The sequence below is a fragment of the Perissodus microlepis genome, chromosome 1 (genome assembly GCF_051167445.1).
Source record: "Perissodus microlepis isolate ML-2025 ecotype Zambia chromosome 1, ASM5116744v1, whole genome shotgun sequence".
NCBI classification, from domain to species: Eukaryota; Metazoa; Chordata; class Actinopteri; order Cichliformes; family Cichlidae; genus Perissodus; species Perissodus microlepis.
Window position 1 is genome coordinate 14,187,486 of NC_140461.1, and position 25,627 is coordinate 14,213,112.

Here is a 25,627-nt window from a genome sequence, read left to right on the forward strand (position 1 = left end):
ATGAGATAAGACACTATGAGTGTTGTGAAAGGCCACTCCAATAAGTTGAACTCAGTTCTTCTCAATATTTATCTCTTTACATCTCTTTATAAGATTATTGGTGTGGTCCTCCACGAGTCCCAGTTTCTAACGTGGCCCCTTGGGAAAATGACTTTCCCATGCCCATAGTAGATTTAAAAAGTGAGGAAAAGATTGTAGAAACACCCTTCAAGTGCATTATGTTGATGTTGCTTAATTACATAGCCTAATCTGAGCAGAGCTAGGGCGAGTGTAAATGAGTAACCCACAATTTGTTGTAACAGTAAAACAATCTAACTCTCGTATCTTTTGTTACATTAGAGTTGTATAATCAGATGACTCCAGTGATAACCTAAAGCATACTCTGCTTTATTCTCTTGAAAAATAAATAAATAATAAATAAAAGGAAATTAATGTTGTATTCAATACCTAAAACTATTGATTAATACTGAGAAGTCATCTGGAATTTGTTTACTGAGGTCATTTTACTGTGTTTTCTTCATGTCAATGCATTTTACTAATTTGCATGGGCTGTCTTAAATTCCACTTTGTTTTTGTCCTTATAGATACTAATAAACGTAAAGACACTGGTAAATTTAATCATTCTTATCCCTTTTGGTTCGGTCTTATAGCCTCAAATCACTCCTATGTGTAAATTCAATCATGCAGTAGGGCTGCCATGATTAGTCGACTATCAAAATTGTCGACGACAAATTTGATAGTCGAGGCGTCGTTTGAAGCTTTGTAAGATCCTAAAAGACACGGGAATAAGTAGTAGGATTTAAGAGTGTAATAACGGACTGAAACAGAAGATGGCAGCACTGCATGTACAAGGATGCCAGCTGCCGTTAAACCCCGAAGAAGAAGAAGAAGCTGTGTCCCACAATTCATAGCGCGGCCCTGCTCAGTTTCCAACAATGGCGGCAGCTAGTTAGTTTTAATATTACTCTTATTATTTTTTCTGGGTCACAAAATAAACGTTTAACATATTTTCAGGCGAGAATGTGGCTGTGTAAACTTCAAATATCTGCTCAGTTTATCTAGACACCACATATTTTCAAAAGCGCTCCAACGTTTTCGGAGAGGGCTGTTACCCACTAGCTCGATAGCTAGCCGGGGGCAAGGCTCACTAGAGCCCGTGAGAACACCAGACTCCCGGCAAATCGTTTTCAAACCCCCGCGGTCTTTTGCCACTCAGGTTAAACATGATGTATAAGTCACTTAGATAACTTAAAAATGTTATTGTTTGGCTTTTTTCAGTATTTTATTTGTTCCTGAGTAAATCGGTTTGGCTGAGATTAAAGTTATTGTTTTTACACAGCTGAATAAAAGTCAAGCAGACAGCTGATTATCAGAAGTGTGAGATGCTCCAGAATATACTCTGTCCTGTTATATTTTAGATAGCAGGAGTTCATTAAACTTCACCGAAACAATCTGCAAACTTCATTAAAATTTAATAAACTATCATCTTATCTTTATTTTTAGTTAGCACATACCTGAAACACTTAAAGCTGTAAGCTAATGATAGTTATATAAGAGCAGATGCATGCTGGTGCAATAAGCTGTAGGCTGTACATCCAATGGATGCATGATCTGATTAGTCGACTAATCGCAAAAATAATCGGTGACTAGTCCACTATCAAAACAATCGTTTGTGGCAGCCCTATCATGCAGTAGTTATATTTTTTCATCAGGCTGAAAAGCACCTTACCATTTAAACAATTATGGCTAAACCGGACATTTTCAGCAGAGGTATCTCTTTTGTGCTCTGTGTGATTTCTATCTATTTACTTTTTTTCACCCTTTATCGCCTTGTTTCTCCATGTTTCCTATCAGGTAAGAACTGTGAGCAGTGTATAAGTGGGTTTTTCAGGCTCGAGGACCATGATCCCACTTCAGTTGATGTGTGCCAGCCTTGTGACTGTTACACTGCTGGAACGGTCAACGGCAGAATGGACTGTGTGCAGGTAGACACCATTACATTCAATATAGAACGATCTTAATAATCAATACAGGATGTGCATATTAAGACTATTGTAATTATAAATTACACTCTTTGAAGTAATAATTTTACAATAAACATTGCAACACCTATTACGATTGCTGTTAAGGAAATGGCATGCTGATTTGGTGATACCTTTTAAGCATCAGCAAATACAACGCAATGGACAAATTCACTTCAACCTTGATCCGTCTGTGCAAAGTGAAGTGATATGGTTCTTTGACTCTGTTTTGAAATGCGTAACTTTCACGTTTATAATCTCAGAATACTTACATTTTATTATTTTATATTCACATTTTTATTAGAAAAATTAGAAAAGAAGAAGAAAGTAAAATACCGCTTTACCACGATAATCTATGATTAAAATCTTTCCCTCTTTCTCCGTTTGTCACTTTCAGATAGGAGGTCAGTGTCACTGTAAAGCTGCAGTAACAGGCCGTCAGTGTGCAGACTGTTTGCCTGGTTGGTTTGGTCTCACAGCCTCAAATCCAAGTGGTTGCAGTTCCTGTAACTGCAATGGCATGGGTGTCATGAGAACCTCTACAGGGGCAGTTTCCAGCTGCAACCGTTACACAGGACAGTGCCATTGTAAACCCCATGTCACAGGTAAAAAGATCTCAAACCACTGAAGAAAGTTTAGTTTTTACAGGTGTAAATGGTGTAGGTCTTGTTTTTGAAAGAAATCAAAATCTTGCGTTTAAAGTTGTTTGTGTGTGCATCTGTCAATGGAGACTAATGGAGCTGCTTCTTTCAACAGCACTCTTTATATGTAGGTGTAAAACATGAGTTTTTTAGGCATCTTCCTAGATTCCTAGATCCTTTTCCTGAAAGTCAAGCATTGAAGTTGAATGCTGAGTTAAGATAATATGCTGAAAAGGGTAAGATCAGCTATCGTTTGACCTTGGTATGTTAACACAACAGCAAATCACATCGGCTAAAAAAAATATTTTTTTTTCACAAAATCTCCTTAATAACTTTTTGTTAATAACTTTTTGAGTTTTTTTTATTCCAATGGTTATTTAATTGTCCAGTAGCAGCGTACATAGGAGTGCTCATTGAGGTGTACGCAAAAGCAAAAAAAGTGGGGATACTGGGTCCAGATGAAAAACATGCACACTGATGAACACACACACACACACACACACTCATATCCCAAACTGTTGTGGCAGCCAAAATAAACAGGCTTTTCTGCTGGCGGTGCTTCCAGCCGTCGTGCTTCTCTTTGTGATAAATGGTTTCACTCTCTCCCCTGTGTGTCTTTGAAGACCAGGCTCATATGAAATGCAAAACCGGCCAACGCTCCTCAACTCAACGCATCGTGGTTATTGCTAAGCCTTGCTATCAAGGGTCCACATTGCGTGTGTGAGTGCGGGCATGTGTGTAAGTGTGTGTTTGTTTGTGTTTATGTGTATGTTTAAAAAAAATGTATGAATGTGTTCATGCACTTTTGTCTTTGCTTAGCTATGTATTGTAAATTGTAAGAGTTTCTTTGTGTGTGTGTGTGTGTGTGTGTGTGTGTGTGTGTGTGTGTCTGTGAGTGTGTACACGCAACCCATCAAGGACTAAGCTGGTATTTAAATCTCTAATTCAATGCCAAGTTGATTAAAACAAACTGCTGCAGCCCCTTGTATTTTTCACACTCCTTCTTACAAGACCCATTTAGGTTTTTTTTCTGTCCTTGTTTGTTTGGTTGCTCCCACAGGTATTTTTCAGAAATGAGATTTGATTATGGCAATTTATTATCGCCAAGCTGATACTTTGAGTAGAGCAATGGCAGGCAAGCTTCAGAAGGACGGAATTGAAATGTGTGCACGGAGACTCAGATACACACGTGCAGAAACACATGCACACTCATAACAAGGTGCCAGAGTGCAGTGTGTACATAATAGTGTTTGAAATGGTGATGCATGAGCCTGTTAACCAGCTGGCTACTGATAAAAGGGCTGGCCATGTCCCGAACAACACACACACACATATGCACACGTGGACACCTCAGAACAAAATTACATCCTTTCTGTTCTGATCTAATATCTTCTAACACAGGCTGTTCTCTAATGTTCTCACTTTTCGGTCCCTTTTATTGATCTCTTTTTGCCCCCCTTTTTTCTGTTTGTTTATCGAAAGTCTAATTGCGAAAATATGATTCGTAAATGGTGAGTTGGTCAGGTCACTGCTTTGTAAGTGATGTTTTTGTTATAAGTGTATGATTCGTTATAAATTATATCGTTTTTGGGGGGAAATCTACCTTGAGTACAATATATCAAATCATTGTTAGGTTTGTAACCATCAGTCTGCCAGCCTGCATATTTACCGCTAATACACTCAGTTGGACATTTGTACTCTACACACACTGACACATATCTTCATTTCACTACTGTAAAATATGATATATGGAGAGATATATATTCATATCTATAAAATCATTAAAATGGGCAGACCAGGGGAAATGCCAAGTGTCTACCCCACACAGAATAGGCCCCACACACGCACACACATTAACACAGATGTACAGGTATGTTATTATTAATGTGTGTGTGCGCACACACTTTCATACCCACCCACATATGAACACCCGCTCCCTTATAAACGGCTATGGTGACTGCTTTGCCCCCAAGCATCCATTTAGGGACAGATTGCCTGTCATGGAATACGTATGGCGTATTCAAATAAGCCCTGCATGCACACACTGCATAGTTTAACTAGTCGTATAGCCTAAGATTGTTTTTTCTATAAAAACATGCAAATGTATGGACTTTGTGTTTACTAATATTTGTAATTATTATATGCAGTAATAAACTGCAAAAGAGTGAAAGGAGTAATATTTAATAATGGTGTAATGAAATGCTGACCTAATCAAGTTGAAAGTTAATTAAGACTAATAACTAAACTGAAATGTTAATTTTGCATATGTTACTCTATAGCTCTTTTTGGCCTTTAAAGATAACTCAACTTTTCCTGTTTTACAAAAGATCATATTTTTAAAATTATTTTTCATATCCATCCTTCCATTTCCTATTTTTCCCCCCTTCATTCTTTTCTTGTAGTTGCTTAATTTATTTATTTTCTGCTCAGTAAAATTAAGTGTTTGGCCTTAGGTAAGTGATCCATCATATGTAGAGGGCCTGGCCCTAATGATGGCAGTTTTATACACTCACCCACCATTTCTCTTGCTCTCTCTCGCTTAGACAGACACATACACTTACTCTCTCATACAAAGGTCTGCAAACAGAGGAGTGCTAACTGCTAGTTGGTGAACAAGCGATCATCAATTTTTTTTTCTTGTTTCCCATTTTTCTTTCTTTATCTCCCTTTCTCACTCCTGTTTTCATCGCAGGCCTTTCATGTGACCGCTGTGAGTTTGGTTATTGGAACCTTTCCCACCCAGACGGCTGCATGCCATGTGACTGTGACCCTCTGGGTTCCCTCAGTCCATTCTGTGAACCTGAGGGGGGCCAGTGTGAGTGCAAACCTGGAGTCGGTGGCCTGCGATGTGACTCATGCGGTAGAGGCCTGTTTGGTTTGAGGCTGGAAGGATCTTGTGCCCCCTGCGAATGCTCACAGGAGGGGACAGTACCCGGGACAGACTGTGATCCTTACACAGGGCAGTGTGTGTGTAAGGCATGTATGACATTTTTACAATGTTTTAGACACTGACTTCCATAAAAATGATGTTGTGTAATCATAAAGCACAAATTGGAGTTAAAATTCAGGGAATTATGACTTCTGTATTTTCTGTTGTAAAATGTTCTGCTTTGATCTTCTGATTATTAATATAATACTAATATAGATTAAATGATAGAAGCACAAAAAGGAAAATAATGCATTATTGCTATATCGTGTGTGTGTGTGTGTGTGTGTGTGTGTGTGTGTGTGTGTGTGTGTGTGTAGTCAGACAGACCAGTTTAACCCTTGGCTCCTGGCAAATTTTTTGTCCAATCCTGATACTTAAAGTTACAAGTTTAGTATGAAATCTTTTCTTTCCACATTTGTTCCATCTTTCTTTCTTCAGGAACATGTAGAAGGCCGTCGCTGTGATTCTTGCCGTCATGATTTTCACACCCTGGAGCAGCGAAACTCTCTGGGTTGTCTGCCATGTGTGTGTGACATCAGTGGAACGGTTTCAGGGGGTGTGTGTGATATGCAGACCGGACAGTGCCCATGCAAGGAGGGAGTAGAGGGAGTGCAGTGCACCAACTGTGCTCACAACTACTATAACCAGACTTTAGACGTTGAGAGTAAGAGAACCCCAAACTGCAACTTAAATCCATGATTAGTTACACATTTATTTTTCACTCAATAATAAAACACTCAAAGGAAACAACATTGTTAACAAAGTATTTAAAAAGTGCAAATGTATTCAGCCCTACTGATGTTGTTTTGTGTCCTATTAGAGGGCTTGTCCCACGGCTGTGTACCCTGTATGTGTCACCCTAAAGGAACAGTCAGCGGGTCAGTCTGCGACAGTGCCACAGGTCAATGTGTTTGTATCCCAACACGCTATGGAAAGGACTGCAGTAGCTGCCGACCTGGTGAGTTCAAAAGAAGGGATGAAAAAATGATAAGAAACTTTCACAAATAACTGTAGCATAAAAGTTCACCAATAAAATGACTCTGAATTTTGAAAAAGGGGGATGGGTGTTTCCGGTCTAAAGCTTTTGCGTTTTTTTTTTTGCGGAATCAACCATAAGCATCACAGCGAATAAAAGGAAGGAAAAAGCATCCTTCAGTTGTGCACCTGTTTGGGTTAGTGTTGCAGGACAAGAGGTTGCAGTTTACGTATAGTGTCAATGAAGAAGAAGAGCCTTCATATCATTATTAGGTTTACAATGACAAGTTGGGAATTGGTGTGTTGATTAAAATGTGTAAAAATAATGAATAAATAAATAATAAAGTAGACATAAAGATAGAAGCTGTCACATTGTCTGATCATGCTGATATTTCAATGCATTTCCGCTTCCATTCCTGCAAGCTGACTGTTTTAATTTCCTTAACTGCCAACTCATGGCAGCCATTCAGTATTTCTTGCCCAAGTGGCTAAAATAGAATATCTAATTTGTTTATCATCTGGCCGGCCTTGAGAAAAATAAACTGAATTGATTTGTGATTTGGAACCTTAGTGCTTAATGCAACCTCAGACACAGTTATTGGTTTTGTGTTAAATATTATTACAAATAAATGACAAACGGTGGCTCAGTTTAGTTATTAGCAGTGGCATCAAGTGGTTATTTCAAAATGATAGCAGTTGTGCTCAAAATCAATGAAATTTTGATGTCATTAGTGTAGTTCTGAAAAAAATGAATCACAGTTGACATTGTTTGGCATATGCAACAGACAATTGTGCTCTTACAGGGTTTCTACCATTGTCTGTTTCTGTTTCTCACCGGAGCATCTCTCTATCAAAAAACTTTTGGGAAACAAATAAAAGGCGATAAAGGTTTGGATTAATTATTTTCGATGCAATATGACATGAATGCTTGAAGTTAAATCTTCCAATAGCAGATCCTGGTCTTGATGACAAATGTTGATGATGTTTTACAAAACATCAAGCATTATCATGTGGATTTTCAAAAAAGTAAAAAGAAAATTAAGCAAAGAATAAAGAAGCTAAATATTTTTTCAATTTCTGTTTACATTACATTTGTGTAATGTAAACAGAAAGCAGTAGCTGAATAGCTGATCAATAGCTGATTGCATGGACTGTTATACCGCCTAGGGACCTACTGGGGTTCCAGCACAGGAGCTGTTAAGGCAATCATCATGAGGAATATGAAATGTTTGAAAAATAATATCAACAGGGTGCGTTCAACTACACCGCCACAAGGACAAATCCAGAAAATCTTTGCCATCTCATACCACAATAACTGCATTAATTTTAGATTTAACCTCTACATTGTATCATATTTCAACCCAATATTCAATTCAATTCAATTTTATTTATACAGCACAAAAATCGCAACAACAGTCACCTCAAGGTGCTTTATATTGTAAGGTAGACCCTACAATAATACATACTGAAAAAAACCCAACAATCATATGACGCCTTATGAGCAAGCACTTTGGTAACTGTGGGAAGGAAAAACTCCCTTTTAACAGGAGGAAACCTCCGGCAGAACCAGGCTCAGGGAGGGGCGGGGCCATCTGCAACGACAGGTTGGGAAGAGAGAAGGAAGACAGGATAAAAGGCATGCTGTGGAGCCAGAGATTAATAACAAGTATGATTCAATGCAGAGAGGTCTATTAACACATAGTAAGTGAGAAAGGTGACTGAAGAAGAAATACTCAGTGAATCATGGGAATCCCCCAGCAGCATACACCGATTGCAACATAACTAAGGGAGGATTCAGGGTCATCTGATCCAGCTCTAACTATATGCTTTAGCAAAAATGAAAGTTTTAAGCCTGATCTTAAAAGTAGAGAGAACTGGAAGCTGGTTCCATTGAAGAGGGGCCTGAAAACTTAAGGCTCTGCCTTTTAAATATTCTAGGAACAACAGGTAAGCCTGCACAGATATCACAGGAAAGCGTGTAATAGACACACTGGTCCACTGCATGTATTTCACGCTTTGTTCCACTTTGTTGTGTTTAAATACGTTTCCTTTTTTAGTATAAGTTTTTACCTTTATCTATTTTGGTCTTTTAGTTATTGTATCAATGAGTTATATCTTGACTGCTGCAAGTCTCAACAAAATTTTAGGATAAATGAAGTTTCTTATTCTCAGTTTTGTTTATTATTCTTATTAAGGAAATGACCCTTGAGCTGTCAGACTCATATCAAAAGACTGCAGTGTATAATTCATTGCATGCTCATTACTTTATGTTATACTTATCTTTTCGCAGGCTACTACTTTTCTCCGGATCAGGATACATGTTTGGAATGTGACTGCCACCCCATTGGAGCTTTGCATCGCAGTTGTGAAAGCCAGACTGGACAGTGTGTGTGTGCCCATCCCTCAGTGGGAGGCCGACGTTGTGACCAGTGTCGTGAGATGTTTTTTGGATTCAACCCTGGTCTGGGCACGTAAGTATAAGTTTGTTTCTATTAATTGCACCACTTGTATAAACACACACATCTCATGCACAAATTCACACACAACAGCAGATGCAGTGTCTGTGAAGACAGTTTACAGATTGCTAGGCAGACATATGACTTACATGAGTTAAGAGCTGCTTTGACCTTTACCGCTCATGTCTCTACCTGCGGGCTGTCTTGCACACACACACACACACACACACCTCAAACACTTATACACAAATGTTACTTTACACTTAACCTCCATGTGATGGTGGTACGCACATGCACATCCGTTCCTCTCGACAGGGTGTCACAGCAGATAGATGGTGCGCAAACTGTTTGACTAGTGATCCAGTATGTATGTGTTTGTGTGTGTGTTAGCTGACCTTGCCTGATTGCTGTATTCTCCAGTGTTAAAACATTAAAGGATGAGATCAGGCTGTGGCTGAGATCTCCTCACAGTAGAGAGGGATCGGACGATGGAGGGAGGAAAAGCAACAGTAATAGAGTTTACTTTGCAAGGACACTTGAAAAGAAAATCACATGGAAGAAAAGAGTTGACTAATAAAACATAAGAGAGAAAAGCAGGGTTGGTGATGTGAGTTGAGTGGGTAATATCAGCGATGCGAAAAGAAAATCAGAGATGCTCAGACAGATTTTGCAAACGGCATTAATGAACAAAATCCAGAATTATCATTTAAACTGGTGTTGTTTGGTTGCTGGTTGTTTTTTTTTTTCTTCTTTTTCTCACACTTGTAGAGAAAAAAAAGACTAGCCAAGTCATGAGTTATTACTCGTTAATCCTCTGCTGGTCTCTCCACTATAAAGATTTATTAATCTAAATATCAAGTAGCACATGTATTTTTGTTTAAGTATTTAAATATGGATGCTCTTAAGCAAGACTTCTTGGATTTTTTTTTTTTCGAAGTAGTCTTCAGAAATAGTTCCCCTTGATTGTTAAAGAACAATCCAAAACTCTTGTTTAGATGTTCACTACCTTTTGTTCCATTCTCTGTCAAGATTATGGCACACTACTTGAATAATGTTGATTCCAGCTGTTGAATAAGTCCAGGCTCAGGGGAGGCAAAAGGATCATCGTCATTCTCAAAAATGAATCCCGGTGGTTTCAGAATCTGACCGTATTTTTTTGTGTTTGTAATTCCATCCACTTTATTAATATCCATAACACCCCAGACTGAAATGTAGCTCCACAGCAGGTCAGAGCTTCCACTGTGTTTCACAGATGGCTGCAGACACTCACTGTTGTACCTCTTTCCTGATTTAAGGCAGTTACACGGTGTTGCAAAAAACCCAAAACAAAAAAACGAAATTCAGAATTTCCAGGGTCTGAACTTGCCGTGTAACCTGTATACACAACTTTTTTGCTGAAAATTGGTCCTCGAAAAACTGTGGGAAAAAAATGGAATTGGCGTTATAACGTTAAATATAACTTATAACTTATTATTGATTCATAGGTCAGTATTTAGTGGCTTAACAAACTGCAAAACATTCTACTGAAACAATCCAGAGGAAAATCTCCAGAAAGTTTGCAAACCTATTGCTGAAAAGCACTAGAAAAAAATTAAAGTGGTCAAAAAAATCTGGCCCCTTTAAAGAAATGACTAAAAAATTAGATTAGGTATAGCTCAAGGTTTTTGCAAAGCACTATATGTAAATGGAGAATCTCATGGTGATGCGAAGATATTTGGTACCATAAAAATTTTTTGGTACTGCCTATGTACCTGTCTCATGTTTGAGACTGGTTGCATAAAAGTAAACAAATGTCTCAATGACATTGTGCATGTTGCTGGAACATTTTCTCAAAAATTAAATAAATTGTACTTCTTTTTGCTATTCTATTATTTATTTTTTACACAAACACCTTACTGTGTTAAAAATCTGGTTGAATGATATATGTTATATGCCGGTACTCTTAAATCCTCTCTCTCTCAGTAACGCACACATCCAGTACTTTGAAGGCTGATGAAAAAAGAAAGACTGGGTGTGATGTTGGTGTTTTCTTTCTCCTTGGGAATGGAGTGAAGGTCGAGTCACTATGGCATTTGTATGTGTGTGTATTTGTGCCTCCGTGTGTGTTTGTGGGAGCACCAGTTGACAGGACAAATTTGCGGCTCGTTATGAAGCTGTGGCTTTTCACACAGCAATAAAGAAGGTGTAGTTTTGTGTGTGTGTGTGCGTGCGTGTGTGTGTGCATGCGTGTGTGTGTGGTTTTGGGGGGGGGGGGGGGTCGACAGAGGGAGAGCAACTGAGAACATATGAGTACAATATGCTGTAGAATAAAAAAAAAGCACACGTGGCTAATGTCTGTATGTGTGTGACAGTAACATGGTTTGTACAGTTTTACTCTGCTGGAGTGCTGTGCATGTGTGTGTGCCTAAAATCCTCCTGCAAGCAGACTATTGTAAGTGTGTGTGTGTGTGTGTGCGCGTGCGCGTGCGCGTGCGCGTGCGCGCGGTCTAAGGTGTGAGGTAGCTGGCCGGATGATCACCCACTTCCCATCCCCTGTGAGGGTAACACCACACTGCTGACCCAGACACATGCACTGCCAGACACACACACACATATAGTCACAAGCGCTCACACTTCGACAACTTGAGGAGAAATTCAGCTTTTTTGGCAAAGTTAGCTTCACAGCTACTATATAATGTGGTGGGTGGGCTAGATGGCAGTGAGAGTCTCGCTCACAGTGTTAGGGAAAAGATCCACCACCTTTCATTCTCACACATGCCCAGTTGTCTTTGAGCAAACTTTTGCAGCTAGATTTAACAATGCACTTTGCTTTCTTTTGTACCCCACCCCAATACAGAAACACACCCAGTCAATAGTATTAACAAAATTACTTTTTTTTTCCTACTGTGCAGTTATCAAACTACAGAGTGTGAATTTTATTATGTCACTTAAAATCATTTTAATGATCAAGAGGTTTTTTATGCCAGTGGTTATGTTGTGTATTGATTTTTTTTTGTCTTTGCATGTTACTGTGAACCATATTTTTTTTAGTTATAAAAAAAGTGAGATTTCTTTGTTTTTCTTCTCTTTTTAATAAACAGATGCCATCCTTGTGCATGTGATCCAGTGGGGAGCATTAATGGTTCGTGCCATCCGGACACAGGGGTCTGTGCATGTAAGCTGTTGGTAACTGGAGATAAATGTGATTTATGTCAACTTGGGGCAAGTCATTTCGATCCTGGGAACCACTTTGGCTGCACTAAAGGTCTGTTTTACGTGTTAATAAACACACACATCAGAGCACCAACATGCCAGTAATCAGCCAGTAATCCTCAGTACATCAGTGTGAAAGTTAACATAGTACTTTTTCTAAGTTTTAATTTGTATTTTGTGTGTTTATTTATATACTTGTTTTTGTCTCTTTCTGGGCAGCACCCTCCCAGCAGCCTGCACCAGTAGGTGTTGCACTCAGTTACTCATCTATTCGTCTTTCTTGGCATCCACCGGACTCCCCAAACTCTCACATACTCAACTACACACTCATTAGGGATGGACAGTCAGTGCATACTGTCCAAAGTCGCTATCCTTTTAGTATGTATCGACACAGCGTATCACACACATGTAAATATTCTTTGGTCTTTCTCCTCCCTAAATTAATTTCCTACCTATTCCTTTGTTCTTTCCATTTTAAGGCCCTGAATCTTTTGAAGACATTAGTCTGTCTCCCTTCACCAACTACTCTTACTGGCTTATAACAGCTAACGTAGCTGGTGCGACAACAAGTGCATCAGCTTCATATCGAACTTTAGGTGCACCACCTGAAGCAGACCAGCTCCATTTAAATCTTGTGGGAAGACCAGGTCCAACTAGTGCTAGCTTTAACTGGAGCACACCACGAAATGATACAGGCCCAGTGGAGAGGTAAGTAAAAAGGGAAAAGAGGGAGGTGTGGTTAGACTTAGGATGGAAAAGGAAACATGTGAGTCTTTAAATGCACAAACCATTTTCAGCTGTCACAAATGTGGTAGGAGAAACTGGGATGTGATGTGCACCAGCAGCCTGTTTCCATAGCTTTAAATCACTGTCTTTATTTTGAACCAGTGACCGTACAGTTTACGTGGTATGCATCTTATCCTGTAGGCCTCTGTGATGTTCCAGCACTAGTTTTAACTGAAAGATGTTGAGTGATTGTGAGCAATGAAGAAATACAGACAAAAAGAAATACTTATTACTGTTGTTGTCACACATAGGTTTGTGTTATCCTCCATGGAGTCATCCAGTGAAGCAGAACCTGCCATTCACTACACAGGCTTATCTACAGAAGCTGTGTCAAGTGGTTTAAAGCCCTTCACCCAATATACTGTAATACTAGAGGTAGGTATGACAAATGTCCACTGTTTATGGCACAACTGAGTACAAAGATATGTATTAATCAGCGACAATGTTACAACCACCTGACTAATGTGGTGTAGGTCCTCCTCAAGTTCCCAAAAAAGGTCTAAACTGTGATGCAATCCCATATGTCCCATTGTATCAGGCAACCGGTCCTGTAACTTTGGAGTTGAGGCACCCAATGATTAGACTCCTTGAACTCTTTGTCCTGTCCTATTTTATTACCCTGCTGTAAAAAACAATCAGAAAACAACATTTCCAAGAAGGGGTATTCATAGAATCCAGTCATTAGGGATTGGTTTTACAAAACCTTTGAAAACTTTTCAATTCAATTCAGTTTTATTTAAATAGTGCCAACAACAACAGTTGTCTCAAGGCACTTTACATTGTAATGTAAAGACCGTACAATAATACAAAGAAAACAGAGAAAACCCCATTTTACCCCCTATGAGCAAGCGCTTTGGCGATAGTGGGAGGGAAAACCTCCCTTTTGACAGGAAGACACCTCCAGCCGAACCAGGCTCAGGGAGGGGCAGCTCTCTGCTACATCTGCTTCACATTTCTTTGCTCTCAATTATGAGCACCTTTTTCCCTTTTTATGTTGAGTGTCACTGGTTAATCAGTTTTTGTGAAGCAGTCTGCATTAAACTAAACAAGAAACAGGTGTAACCTTAGAAACCAGTTATTATTGTGAAACCGGCCCCCGATTTTGCTACCTTCTTCCATTTTCATTATTCTTTCAAGATACTTACATGCCTGTAATGGTGCTTTCAGTGGGACAGCGTTCTGACACCATTCTGTCTTAGCCAGTATTAAGGGTTTCAGTCATTTGTGCAGTTCCTCTGTGAGATTGAACCACTTATGTCAGCCTTTACTTCACATGTGAATCAATGGGACTTCTATGCCAGTGACACAGTCACTGGTTCATCAGTTGGAGCACCATGGTAGTTACTACACACTGCATTTACGGACCACCACACAAGGCTTGCTATTTAAATATACCGTATTTCCCGGACTACAAAGCGCACCTGAATATTAGCCGCACAAGCTAAAATCAGGGGAAAATCCTGTTTTGTACATACATTAGCCGCACCTGACTAAAAGCCGCAGGTGTTTCAATGTTGACTTATCATATGTAAGAGAATATGCACAAAGGGAATTGTCAGGAAAGAGATGGCTGTTTGGAGACACACCCATTTTATTAATATTTTGAAAAACAAGTTATGGGTACATATTTGCATAACTTTTTAGGTATATGTACAAGTAGCGGTAATTACAAGTACGAAACATGTACTGTGCTTCATAAATGAGTAACAAATGTAGTACATAACAATAACCTACAGCACACCAGAAAAATTGATTCGGACTACCTTTTAGGCTCAGGTGCAGCGACACGGCTTTAACAAGAAGAAAAGTCAGTCATTCACCACCATCTTCCTGCGCACTAAAACCACCAAAGTCCTCTTCTCCAGTGTCGGAAATGAACAGGCTCAGGGTGGCTTCGTCATCCACTCTCAGCTTCTTTCCTTCGTTGTCACTTTCAAAACCAGACAAATCCTCGTTGTCAGTGTCAGAGTCGAACACCCTCAGAAGGGCCGTGGCGGTGTCCTCCTCTCCATCATGCAGCAGTCCAGCCCTTCGAAATCCGTTGGTGATCATGGATGTTTTCACACTTTACCACGCTGTCAGATTCCACCGGTGGAGTTGAGCATAACTTGCTTTTCGCAAGTTTATTGCCGCTCGTCATCCACGCCTCCCGCTGAACGCGTAGCGCTACTTTGAAGTTTGTTTTTCGCGCTACTTGTACGGCACTATGTTGCCTGGCGGATGGACATGTGACCAACATACCACTCTTGAACCCCGATACTGTGTGTCTGATCACATGCCCTTCCGCCAGGCAACGTAGTGCCGTACAACAGCGGAACAAACAAAACAAATCGTCTTACGATATGACAAAAATCATGGACAATCCATAGAAAAGCCGCACCTGACTAAAAGCCGCAGGGTTCAAAGCTTGTGCAAAAAGTAGCGGCTTATAGCCCGACAATTACGGTACTCTTTCCCAGAGCCATCACAGCTGTTCACCCATCTGTGTTTTTAATGTTGTGGCTGATGGTAGCTATAGCTTTAAAATAATATAGAAAGTAAGCTTGAACTACTTTTTAAAAATATTTATATTTACATATTTACATTATTTACGGACTAAAAAATGACAATGAAAACTGTTTAACCTTTTCAACAGGCGTGTTCTTCTGGGGGGTGCACTTCTAGCCCACCACTGTCTCTTCTGACAGCCTCTGCCCCCCCACAAAACCAGCCCCCTCCTAGAATCACTGCCATAGGACCTCATACTCTGCATGCTTCTTGGGAGCCCCCCAGTGAGCCTAATGGTATGACCACAAATATACACACTCGTATGGTAATCTCATTTAATGTGTAATACTTACTTTTCTGCTTTTTATCCATTTTACATTATTCCTTCTTCTTCTGTCACACCAACTCTCTTCTTGTACTCTTTCACTTTATCTATAACTCTTCTCTGTGATCTTCTCTTGTCTATCCTGGTCACTCCCAACGTAACCCTTAGCCTTCTGCAGCAGTATCACTGTCTACATACCATGCATCATAGAAGGTCTCACTGCCAAGAGAAAAAAATTGCTTATAGCTTTGCAATTAAGAATACATTGTGTTTATTTTAAGTAAATAACAATTACATTATAATGTTAATGCCTGTTTCAAAATTAATAATACAGTAGAATAAATGACACACATTTTGTACATGAAACACTTACCTAGTGGCAAAGCTTCAGGGCTGTGTCATTCAAGACACATGAGAGTCAACTTAAACCAACACACACACACAAATGCACACACACACACAGAAATACACACTGAACTGGAACTGCCTTTTGTAAATCCAGAGCTTTGTATTGGCTCTAAGGCTCAGTGTAAAACAAAGCCCTCTAACCTGGGTTTCTCTCTGCCTGTGTCTCTTTTTTCCCTCCCCATCTGTTGATCTGTTTCCCTCGCAGTGTCATATAAAGCTCACTTAATATGGTTTTGTGTGTCATTTCATTGTCATTAGTTAATCATTTAGCATCCTTCTCACCTCTCCATTTTGATTTTGCTCTCTGTCCTCATCAGGCAATCTTTATGTTAGTTCTCCATTTCAGTCGTCCCAGCTCCGTGCATTCAAAGTGAAGCATTCAATGAGAAGTCAAGTTAAAGTAACTCTTTTATAATACGGCTATTCTTGCCTGTGTGGTCAGTGCTTCTGTGAAAATAATAAGAAACTGAAGTGGTGTTCGGGTGGAAATGATCAGTTTTAAAATGCACACATCTGCCTACACCAGTTTTTGTTTTTTCCTCATTGAGTTGAGGGACAGACATCATAACGTGTATCTGGTTAGCAGTATTGCTGAGACCTGCTCAGTACTTATTTGCAAATGTGGAGTCTCTCCACAATGGTGGGTTTGTACCTTGTTTTTTGCTGTGTAACATGTCTTCTGCTTTTTGGCACTTTTTGCCACTACTTTTTGCACAAGTTTTTCATTTTTATTTAATTTTATAATTGTATATAAGCTTTTAATTTTTTCAGTGAACTTGGAGAGTAAATACTGCTAAAGAATGAATATATCTATTATAGATTTTCTATTTTCCAACATTTAATGATCTACTAGTGATGCAGAGGGATTTTCAGTAAAGTTATTAGGAGTTCCAGAGAGTAGTTTGATTGGCTAAGGATAGTTAACTGTTGTTAAGATTTCTAATAAACTAAATTTGCTGCAGTTGTAGACGCTACACTTTTTATATAATACATAATACCTAATCATTTAAAGTAGAAAGAATAAAAACCTACGTGACATCAAAGAACAGTAAAGGAAAGAAGTAAGAGCATGTTAAGCTCAGGGCAAACAAAGCTGCCAAAACAGACATTTGCATTACCGTATTTGTTTTTATTTATAATTTATATTTCTATCATTTGAAGTGTTATTTTATAACCACAACAATTGAAAACCTTTAATCGTACACAGAGGATTTGTAGATTTCTTACTTGTTTTCATGGTGCTCTCTCCTCATTTTAACACATTTCTGTTGTTTTCATGTTAACAAGTCGTCAACAAAACTGCATTGCATCCATTACTATTTGCTAATTGTATTCTATGTTTTTTTTTTTTTTACTTCAACATTTGTAGTAATCACGATATGAATTTGAAAGGACTATTGTTACTATTACTAACAATAACTAAAGTGTTGTGTTAGAGCACAAATAAACTGTGCAGACAGTATTTTCCTAACAAACCCTGCAGCTGCAGCTGTTGCTTTCCTTCTTTAATTTCCTAAATAATTGTTTAGATGAAGAGCTTTTGTTTTAGCAGACATCAGAGGTAATCTCAGAGACTGATTTAACATTTGTTTTCTTTTTGTACAGGTGTTATCACAAAGTATGAGGTCTTTCTCCGTGGGCCAGTGGAGTCACAGAACCTTTCGAGTCTTGCTATTGAAAAGAGGGTGTTTTTCAGCTCTGGTTGGCTGGATCCAAGTGTCTCCTTAAGTTCCAACATAGCCAATAAAAGCTTAATGTCACCCCCTGAGACCAGTACTAATGCAACTGGTCTAGAGGCTTTTTCAACATACCAGATGAGAGTTGTAAGCACCAATATTGCAGGAAGTTGTACATCTGGGTGGACCTCAGCACGCACCATGGAGGGAGGTTTGTATATCTCGTGTTCATGATTTCAACAGCTGACTTTTACTCACTGGGTGTATTTACAGTAAGTTAAGGAATCAGGGAAATAACCAAGTAAAATCTAGTTAGGCACTGTAGCTGTGTGAAACAAAAGCCTTCAGTGGTTAATGTTTTCTGGGCAATTATCAGAAAGAGGCTTGCCCAGAGATGGCAGTTCCATTTCAGTGTTAAAGGGCTGACTTTTATCCAGCTGGCAACCATCAATGACTCAGTGGTGTGTCCAGTATGGATTTTTTAAGCTAGGTTTTCCTTTCATGGCCTTCCATGGCTGAATCAGAAAAATCCGATTCTGTATTACACCTATATTCAGACAAAATGATTCGCATTCAGACACTCCAAAGAGCTTGCTTAAAATTTAAATGAGTTAAATTTTTAACTTATGATGTTAAATTAAGGCCTGTCAATAACTGATGGACCCCAGATCTAAAAACAAATTGGAATTGAGTGACACTTTGGTTAAAATGTAGCTACACACCAGATGCCATTGCTGTTGGTTAAATAATCTTTTGTACTATATTAAAATTAGTGAGTATTTGTGAGATAGATTGTAGAAAAAGAAAGCAGGGAAGGAAGGAGGAAAGAAAAACTGCGTGTGGGGGAGGGGAAACTCATTAAGGTATTTGAATTTCAAAGGGATGATATGGCTCATTAGGACTAAATGATTGCCTCCAACGTCACTCTAAGCTATGTGTCTGGATAACAAGCATATGATAACACCATTTTGAATGTGGGATGTGTGTCAGTGTTGGTGCGCGTACATGTGCTGAGTTAGAAAGAAAGAATATGACTGTGGTTATGTCTACCGTGAATCACATTTCACAGCATATTTCACAGTTAGATGGCATCAACAGTAGAATAAAGAATCCTTCTCTCTAATCTGTCATGTAATAGTGGCTATCACAACCGTAGAATTATGAAATACTTAAATCCATTAAGACCACATAATATCCACTAACCTCTCTGAATATGTCTTTTTGTTAGAATTTGTATTTATTTATTTATTTATTTTAAAAAATTTATGTGGTAGTCAAAGAAAAAAATCACCAAGTTATTAAGAAATGAAAAATTAATTTTGCAGGTTCAGCCGACACATTTTAGGTTAAACTGTCAGACGCACATCTTAGAGAATGTTAGACTCACTGGCTGATACTCAAAGTGGTGAAATTAATGTGGAGCCAAATTTAATAATCTACTAAGACAGAGAAAATACAGTCAATGTTTTGAATCTATTCTCACTTTTCTGATAAGTTATGAGATGACTTACCTGTTTGCTAATACCAAATGAAGATGAGACAGAGAACTTACAGAAGTTCATGTGAGGCAGCAGTGCTAACCCCTGCATCACTATGCCACTTCAAGAGTTGGCTTAATAAACATAAAAGGCTGATAATGAATACCTAAAAGTGACTTTAGAAGCAAACCTAAAATTAGATAACAAGTGATATAAGTTGGGACTTGATTTGTTAAGAACAGAAACACAAAGCCAAGGTATTTATAAAACACTTGTTCCTAATCTTACAAACAAAGACATAACTATAACCAAACACCAGCACTAATTACACATAAAATAAAAGAAGCAGTAAATGAATGAATGAATTACTAAAAAAGCAGTAGTTGCACAGAAAATATACATCATATCAATAAAGGTAAGTAACCATCATGTCAGAAGCGGTTTGGAATTGTATTTGTACTGATATAATACAGAACAAGGTTAGTTACCACTTGCATGTCTGAGAGGCAAAATCATGAATTTTTCAAAACCATCCTGAGGAGGACAGACCTTTGACCTTTGTTATCCTGGAGTGTTATGTTCTCCATGTTTGTTGGGAAAGTGATGCAACAGTGTATTTAAACTTTCAAACACATGTTACAGTTCTAACAAACTTGAAAATTAATATTTACTATTGCCACCTTTATTTCTCAAAGCAGCCTGAGCTCTCTTAGGTAAGCGTCCTTGTTATTTCTTGAAGTAAACTTCAGGAATTGCTTTCCAGGCTTCTTGAAGGACTTTCCAAAGTTCTTCTTTGGATGTTGGCAGCTTTTTGTTCCGTTCTCTATCATGATGATCCCACACTGCTTCATTAATGCTGAGGTCCAGGCTCTGGGGAGCCCAGTCCATGACTGATAGTATTCCACTGTGTGTTTTTCTAGGCAGGCATGCTTTTACAGCATTGGCCGTGTTTGGGATCATTGTCATACTAAAAAATGAAGCGTTTGCCAATCAGAGGCTTTCCAGATGGTATTGCATGCTTGATCAAAATCTGATGGTACTTTTCTGCATTCAGCACCACTGACTGGATTGCAGCCCCAGACCATGACAGAACCCAGGCTTATCGCCAAGATTCTGATTTTGGATGGGCTAGAGTAATTTGGGCTTTTAATTAAGGTAGTTAATGTTTTTAATACTACTGATTCTATTTATTACAAGCAGGTACATGTATGTGTATAAATTAAGAAAATATTGCTTGATCTTGATTATAATTTTTCATGGGTTTTATATATAGCAAGATAGCCTATCCAATCATTTAAACAGAAATCCAGTTGTAATAAGATAAAAAAAATATTTGAATGATTACTGTCATATAAAGAAGAGAGAAACAAGGAGAGGACAAAAGAGACTATTGAGTGAGCTACAGTACATTGACTCAAAGGGAGCAGTACACTGTGTTACTGTTACTGTAATTTTCAGCACTAACCACGATGTACTTGCTCAGATTTAAAAGATATTGGGCAGTGTGAAATAGCCATTGCGATTCATCAGAATTTATCTACGATAACTCCATAAGTGTTGTCTATTAACCCCCCCCACACACACACACACACACAGATTTTTTTTTTTATAGATTCAACTAAAGAAATTGGACAAATTATGTCTTTTGTGACAGGCTTCTTGTAACAAAGTGTCTAAAGATACTTTTTATATATTGGGTTATGTTTAGCTAAGTTGCCTACCTGTGTAGACACAACTCTGGTTCATCCCTTCAGTTAGGTGCCTTTTTATGATTGAATCAGGTCATTGTTAAGTGGGTTAGAAACAAGAAATATTCCTATGAAAATGGTCATGTTCAAGGAGTGTACTGAAAATTAGTGGAAAATTAGTGAAAACCCCCCCACTTGAAACTGTACTTGGTGTCTGCTGTGCTGCAAATTGCTGATTTGCTAACTATTTACCCTGCTGTAAAAATATTTTTTTGCATTGGTGACTTTGTTTTCAGTTTGTTACAAGTTTGTAAGCTACATAAGGAGAAATTAGCAGGAAAGAGCTGTTGTTCAGAGACCAGGTTGCGGTCTTCCTCGGTGTAAATGTCTCTGATTAAAACCTTTATAATGCTGCTTTATACATAATTTTGGCTGCATTGAAATTAAATCTGTATACAGATAGACAAATGCCTAATCTACGGACACCCTGAAAAGTCACAATGTGTATTAGAGTGTTAGCTTGCAATCAGATTTACTTTACCCTGTAATAACTTGTGTGTTAGCTTAGGATATGCTTATGCTCTTTGTGATCTCTGTAAATAGCTGATCTGTGGCATGGAGGTCTGATAATGAAAACGGTGCAATATGTGTTTCCAGTGCCAGAGTTTATGGCTCCTCCAGAAGTGTCCGCACTGTCGTCTACCAGTCTTAAAGTAACCTGGAGCACTGCTGAAGACCACGGGGTCATCGCCAGAGGACAGGTGACAGAATATCGGGTCAACCTGCTAACCGAACAGACCAACAATCCATATGCCCCTCCGGTTATTAGTCAGGTAAGCACATTCACACATAAAATTGGAAATAATTGCCAGGACAACCTACCAAAAAAAAAGAGCTTACCTGGCAGAAATGTAATATACAGCAAATGACATTTATTTTGAAGATAAATGCTTTCGTATTAGGTCATTTTCACTAACTTTTCACAATGTAGGAATTTTCTAAAAACAAAAAAAAATGGGATAGTCTCTTTGTTTTCTTCTGTTTCTGTTTTTATATTCCTTGTCCCTGTGTTTTGCAGGCGTTGCATAGAGTGGGCCCATCATCCCATCCAGTTTACGTAGTGAAAGGATTGAAACCTTATCACGTGTACAACTTCACTGTCACACTCTGCACAAAAGCAGGTTGCATTACCAGTCTGCCAAGCACTGGATGGACCTTACCAGCAGGTAGAGCATAAAGATTTATGCAAAACACACACAGACATAAACAAATGCACGCTTCTCGGCAATAATGAAATACTGATAGTTCCCAAATATTGTCTTTTTAAAGTATAATAGTAGTTATTTTACATAGTGTGGTGTTTGCATAACAACTGCAAAACAAACCTCTGACATATGCACACACAAACAGACACACACACACACCCAAAAGCACTCAGTCAGTCATCAGGTACTTGAGTGGCGACAGCATTGGTCATGTTAACTAGGGGGGATATTCATGGTGCACGGCAGTAAAAACAATTTACTGTTAATTACAAGGAGAAAAATGTGGCGTAGCACACACTTCCTGCTGGCCATGAATCAAACACACACAGAATTACAGAAACACATATACAATCCCTCTCGCTCTTCTGTGGATTTATAACCTTTATGGAAGTAGGATGAATTAGCTATGTTTAATAACTCAGGCACAAATCTCTGGTGCCTAGATGAGCACTAATTGATCAGTGGACGGTGACATGGACACACACAGAATTCTGATTTAATGTCTTTTTCTGTCTGTCTTGATAGTCTGTTGCTTTCTCAGCCCCCCCCCCCCCCCCCTCCCTGTCCATCTTTCACTTGCTATCTGCTGGGCTCTTTCGCTCACACACAAATAGCACATGGCAGCAGAGGAACATGAATCACTCTAAAATATACATATTGCACTCAGAGGCGCACTTGACCGTGCAACACACTTTTCCATCTGTTCACTCACGGTGTCTACGCTTGCTGCTCATGTTATGTTTTTGTCTTTTTTGTTTTGTTTATCTCTTTAGGTGAATAGACAATGGGCGCGCAGAGTTGTAAAACAAAAACCTTTCATCTATAAATACTTGCTCAGGGAATTCAGCTTTTGAACATATTCTGAACAGCTACATCTGTTGACATAGGGAATATTTTCATTTCATACAATTCTCAAAAAGTCATTCCTTGTGTTTATTGTGATGAATGATGCTTCATATTGTAATTGGTGGACTTTTTAAATGTATTTTTAATGGCTACATCTGTTGACACAGCGACAATGTTTATTTTAAGTGATTCCAAAGACTTCTCTTGACTGTAATACAGTACAGTTCAATATGGCTTATTGTACCCAGTTGACTTTTTGAATGTATTTTTAACAGCCACATCTGTTGCCACCGTTTTGTTTCATCCAACGCCAAAGATGTCTTTTGTTTCAACTATAAGAAATGATAATGGCATATGCCGTTTAGCAGATTTTTTTTTTAATTCCAAAACAATTTGCATAGCGTTTGCTCCTCCACTGGGTGTTAAGCTTCTGCTGCATCAGATCACTTTTTCTTCTTTCAGTTTAGCAATAATCTTTGCACTTGACAAAAAATATTTAACAATAATCTTTAAGACCTCAATCTAACATGCACTGGGTGAATACTGTTACATTCCTTTATAAAAACATGGTAGCATATCAGTAGGGAGTTGTAATGAGAAGAATTATACAAATTCTGAAAAGCTGCTGACTTCATATGCATCTGTTGGACAAGCCTCTTTTTGCATGCTGTTGTTAGTTGTCTACAGTTATGTACTTTTTGGACCACTAATAACCCCATTAGAAGTCTCATGCCAAAATAAAGAGGTTTTTATAAGGCTGATGGGGTATTGTCGTGAAACATGGACACCCATGTTTGTCAATATGATAACTTGAGAATGAGGCAGCGTAGGATTTTGGTAGGTGCAGCTACTAAAAGTCTTGAATGAGTTCAAGTCAGAGTGACCTTAACCTCAAGGTCAGAGGTCAAGTTTTCTGAAAATCTTGTGAACACAATAAATTGAGAAAGATGCCATCTAGGATTTTCTAATTGATACTATAGGTAGATCTAATAAAAATCTCAGATGAGTTCAAATCTCAATGACCTCAACCTCAAGGTCAGAGGTCAACTTTTCTGAAAATCACCTAGATTTTTTTAAATTTATGTCATAGGTGCTGGAGAGGCTGGGGACTAGCACTTTTTTATTAATCTTTTTTTTTGTCATTGGAGCTCTTTCCCAGCCTGTTAAATCTGGATTGACTCATTGCTTTCTGCTCTGCTTCTTGTTTCCCCCTGCAGAGACAATCTTGGATTGTACATATGTGCACATCTTAAAATGTGTCCTTCTAATAAAGAAGTGCCTCTTTGGCTACAGCACAATTAATAAAAACCCTTCCTATTTGGGACACCAAACTGTTTGTTGACTGAAACCTTCTTTAGTCAACAAAAAGGTCTCCAGCTTTTCTCTTGCAAGCTGAATGAAAGGAACATGACCTGAAAAAACCTCTGTAGTAGAAATATCTTCACATTCAGTGGTACTCCTCATAAGGTGTACTTGAGCATGATACAGATGCTCTGATAAATCTTCCACACATGACGCTGGGCCATTAGAGCCAGCTACCATCTGCTGTAAGTGAACAGACAGCATCTGTGAATCCACCGGAGTTACACCGAAGCACATGACTAAACATTAGCGCGCACACTGAGACAGACGTAACGACTCAAGGAAAGAGGTCTCCTGTCCACCTGTGTTGATGCATTTGCAATTGTTTCAGTGTGTGTGTATCTTCCCACAAAGTTATTGATCACAAAGTAAAGTGAGTGGCTAATCAGGGTCTGATGGTGATGTTTTATGTATCCTACATCCATAAAGTCTTGTTCTACAAGACATGCACACAGAGACACATACACACACGTGCACTCACACTGTAACACCACTCAACAGAACAGGAACTTTATTGATTTACGCATAATTGGCCTGAGGCCCTTCTTGAGAAGAGAAATATGCATGGCAAGGGATCGCCATGTCAATAAGTGGTGTGCTTATGTGCGTGGTGTAACTGTACGCTAAGAGCCTGTTAAGACATGTCAGTTGCTGTAAAAACAGGAAACACACACACACACACGCGTGTGCACGCACACGCACAATTGCTCCTGGGAGCTGGCCCATGATTTAGCTGCTTCATTACCATGTCGGCAGCTAAAATTAACCTTTCTGGTGGACTGTTAACCTTGTGTGTGTATGTGTGGTGTGTTTTTCCGTATACTCATAATAAAGCAAGTGGGTTTTGTCAAACTTGATGTGTCATAATGTTAAGTTAATTTCACTAAATGAACAAGCAGATACAATAAATGAATACATGACATGCAGAAAATATACAACCAGATTGTCCAATCAGACTGGTCAGTAAGAAGAAAACTGTCTTTCATGATTCAAACATGAACACACACTCAAACTCTATCAACAACGATAACACTATCCTATAGTTCTGTCACATTTGAAATGTTTTTCTCTAATATGGATATCTGTGTCCAG

The 25,627-nt window shown here is 38.7% G+C and overlaps 1 protein-coding gene across 5 annotated transcripts in view; it reads left to right on the forward strand.

Annotated features, from left to right (window-relative positions):
* ush2a (Usher syndrome 2A (autosomal recessive, mild)) overlaps nucleotides 1–25,627 on the forward strand; it is a 214,996-nt gene that overhangs the window by 54,364 nt on the left and 135,005 nt on the right. For all 5 annotated transcript variants that reach the window (XM_084931033.1, XM_084931019.1, XM_084931025.1 and 2 more), the window contains 14 exons: nucleotides 1,855–1,985; nucleotides 2,419–2,626; nucleotides 5,355–5,638; nucleotides 6,030–6,255; nucleotides 6,412–6,549; nucleotides 8,857–9,037; nucleotides 12,103–12,266; nucleotides 12,434–12,592; nucleotides 12,694–12,922; nucleotides 13,252–13,375; nucleotides 15,636–15,783; nucleotides 17,826–18,107; nucleotides 21,720–21,895; nucleotides 22,141–22,288. In XM_084931033.1, the coding sequence (XP_084787159.1) occupies nucleotides 1,855–1,985; nucleotides 2,419–2,626; nucleotides 5,355–5,638; nucleotides 6,030–6,255; nucleotides 6,412–6,549; nucleotides 8,857–9,037; nucleotides 12,103–12,266; nucleotides 12,434–12,592; nucleotides 12,694–12,922; nucleotides 13,252–13,375; nucleotides 15,636–15,783; nucleotides 17,826–18,107; nucleotides 21,720–21,895; nucleotides 22,141–22,288 (2,598 nt within the window). The remainder of the gene's footprint in view (nucleotides 1–1,854; nucleotides 1,986–2,418; nucleotides 2,627–5,354; nucleotides 5,639–6,029; nucleotides 6,256–6,411; nucleotides 6,550–8,856; nucleotides 9,038–12,102; nucleotides 12,267–12,433; nucleotides 12,593–12,693; nucleotides 12,923–13,251; nucleotides 13,376–15,635; nucleotides 15,784–17,825; nucleotides 18,108–21,719; nucleotides 21,896–22,140; nucleotides 22,289–25,627) is intronic.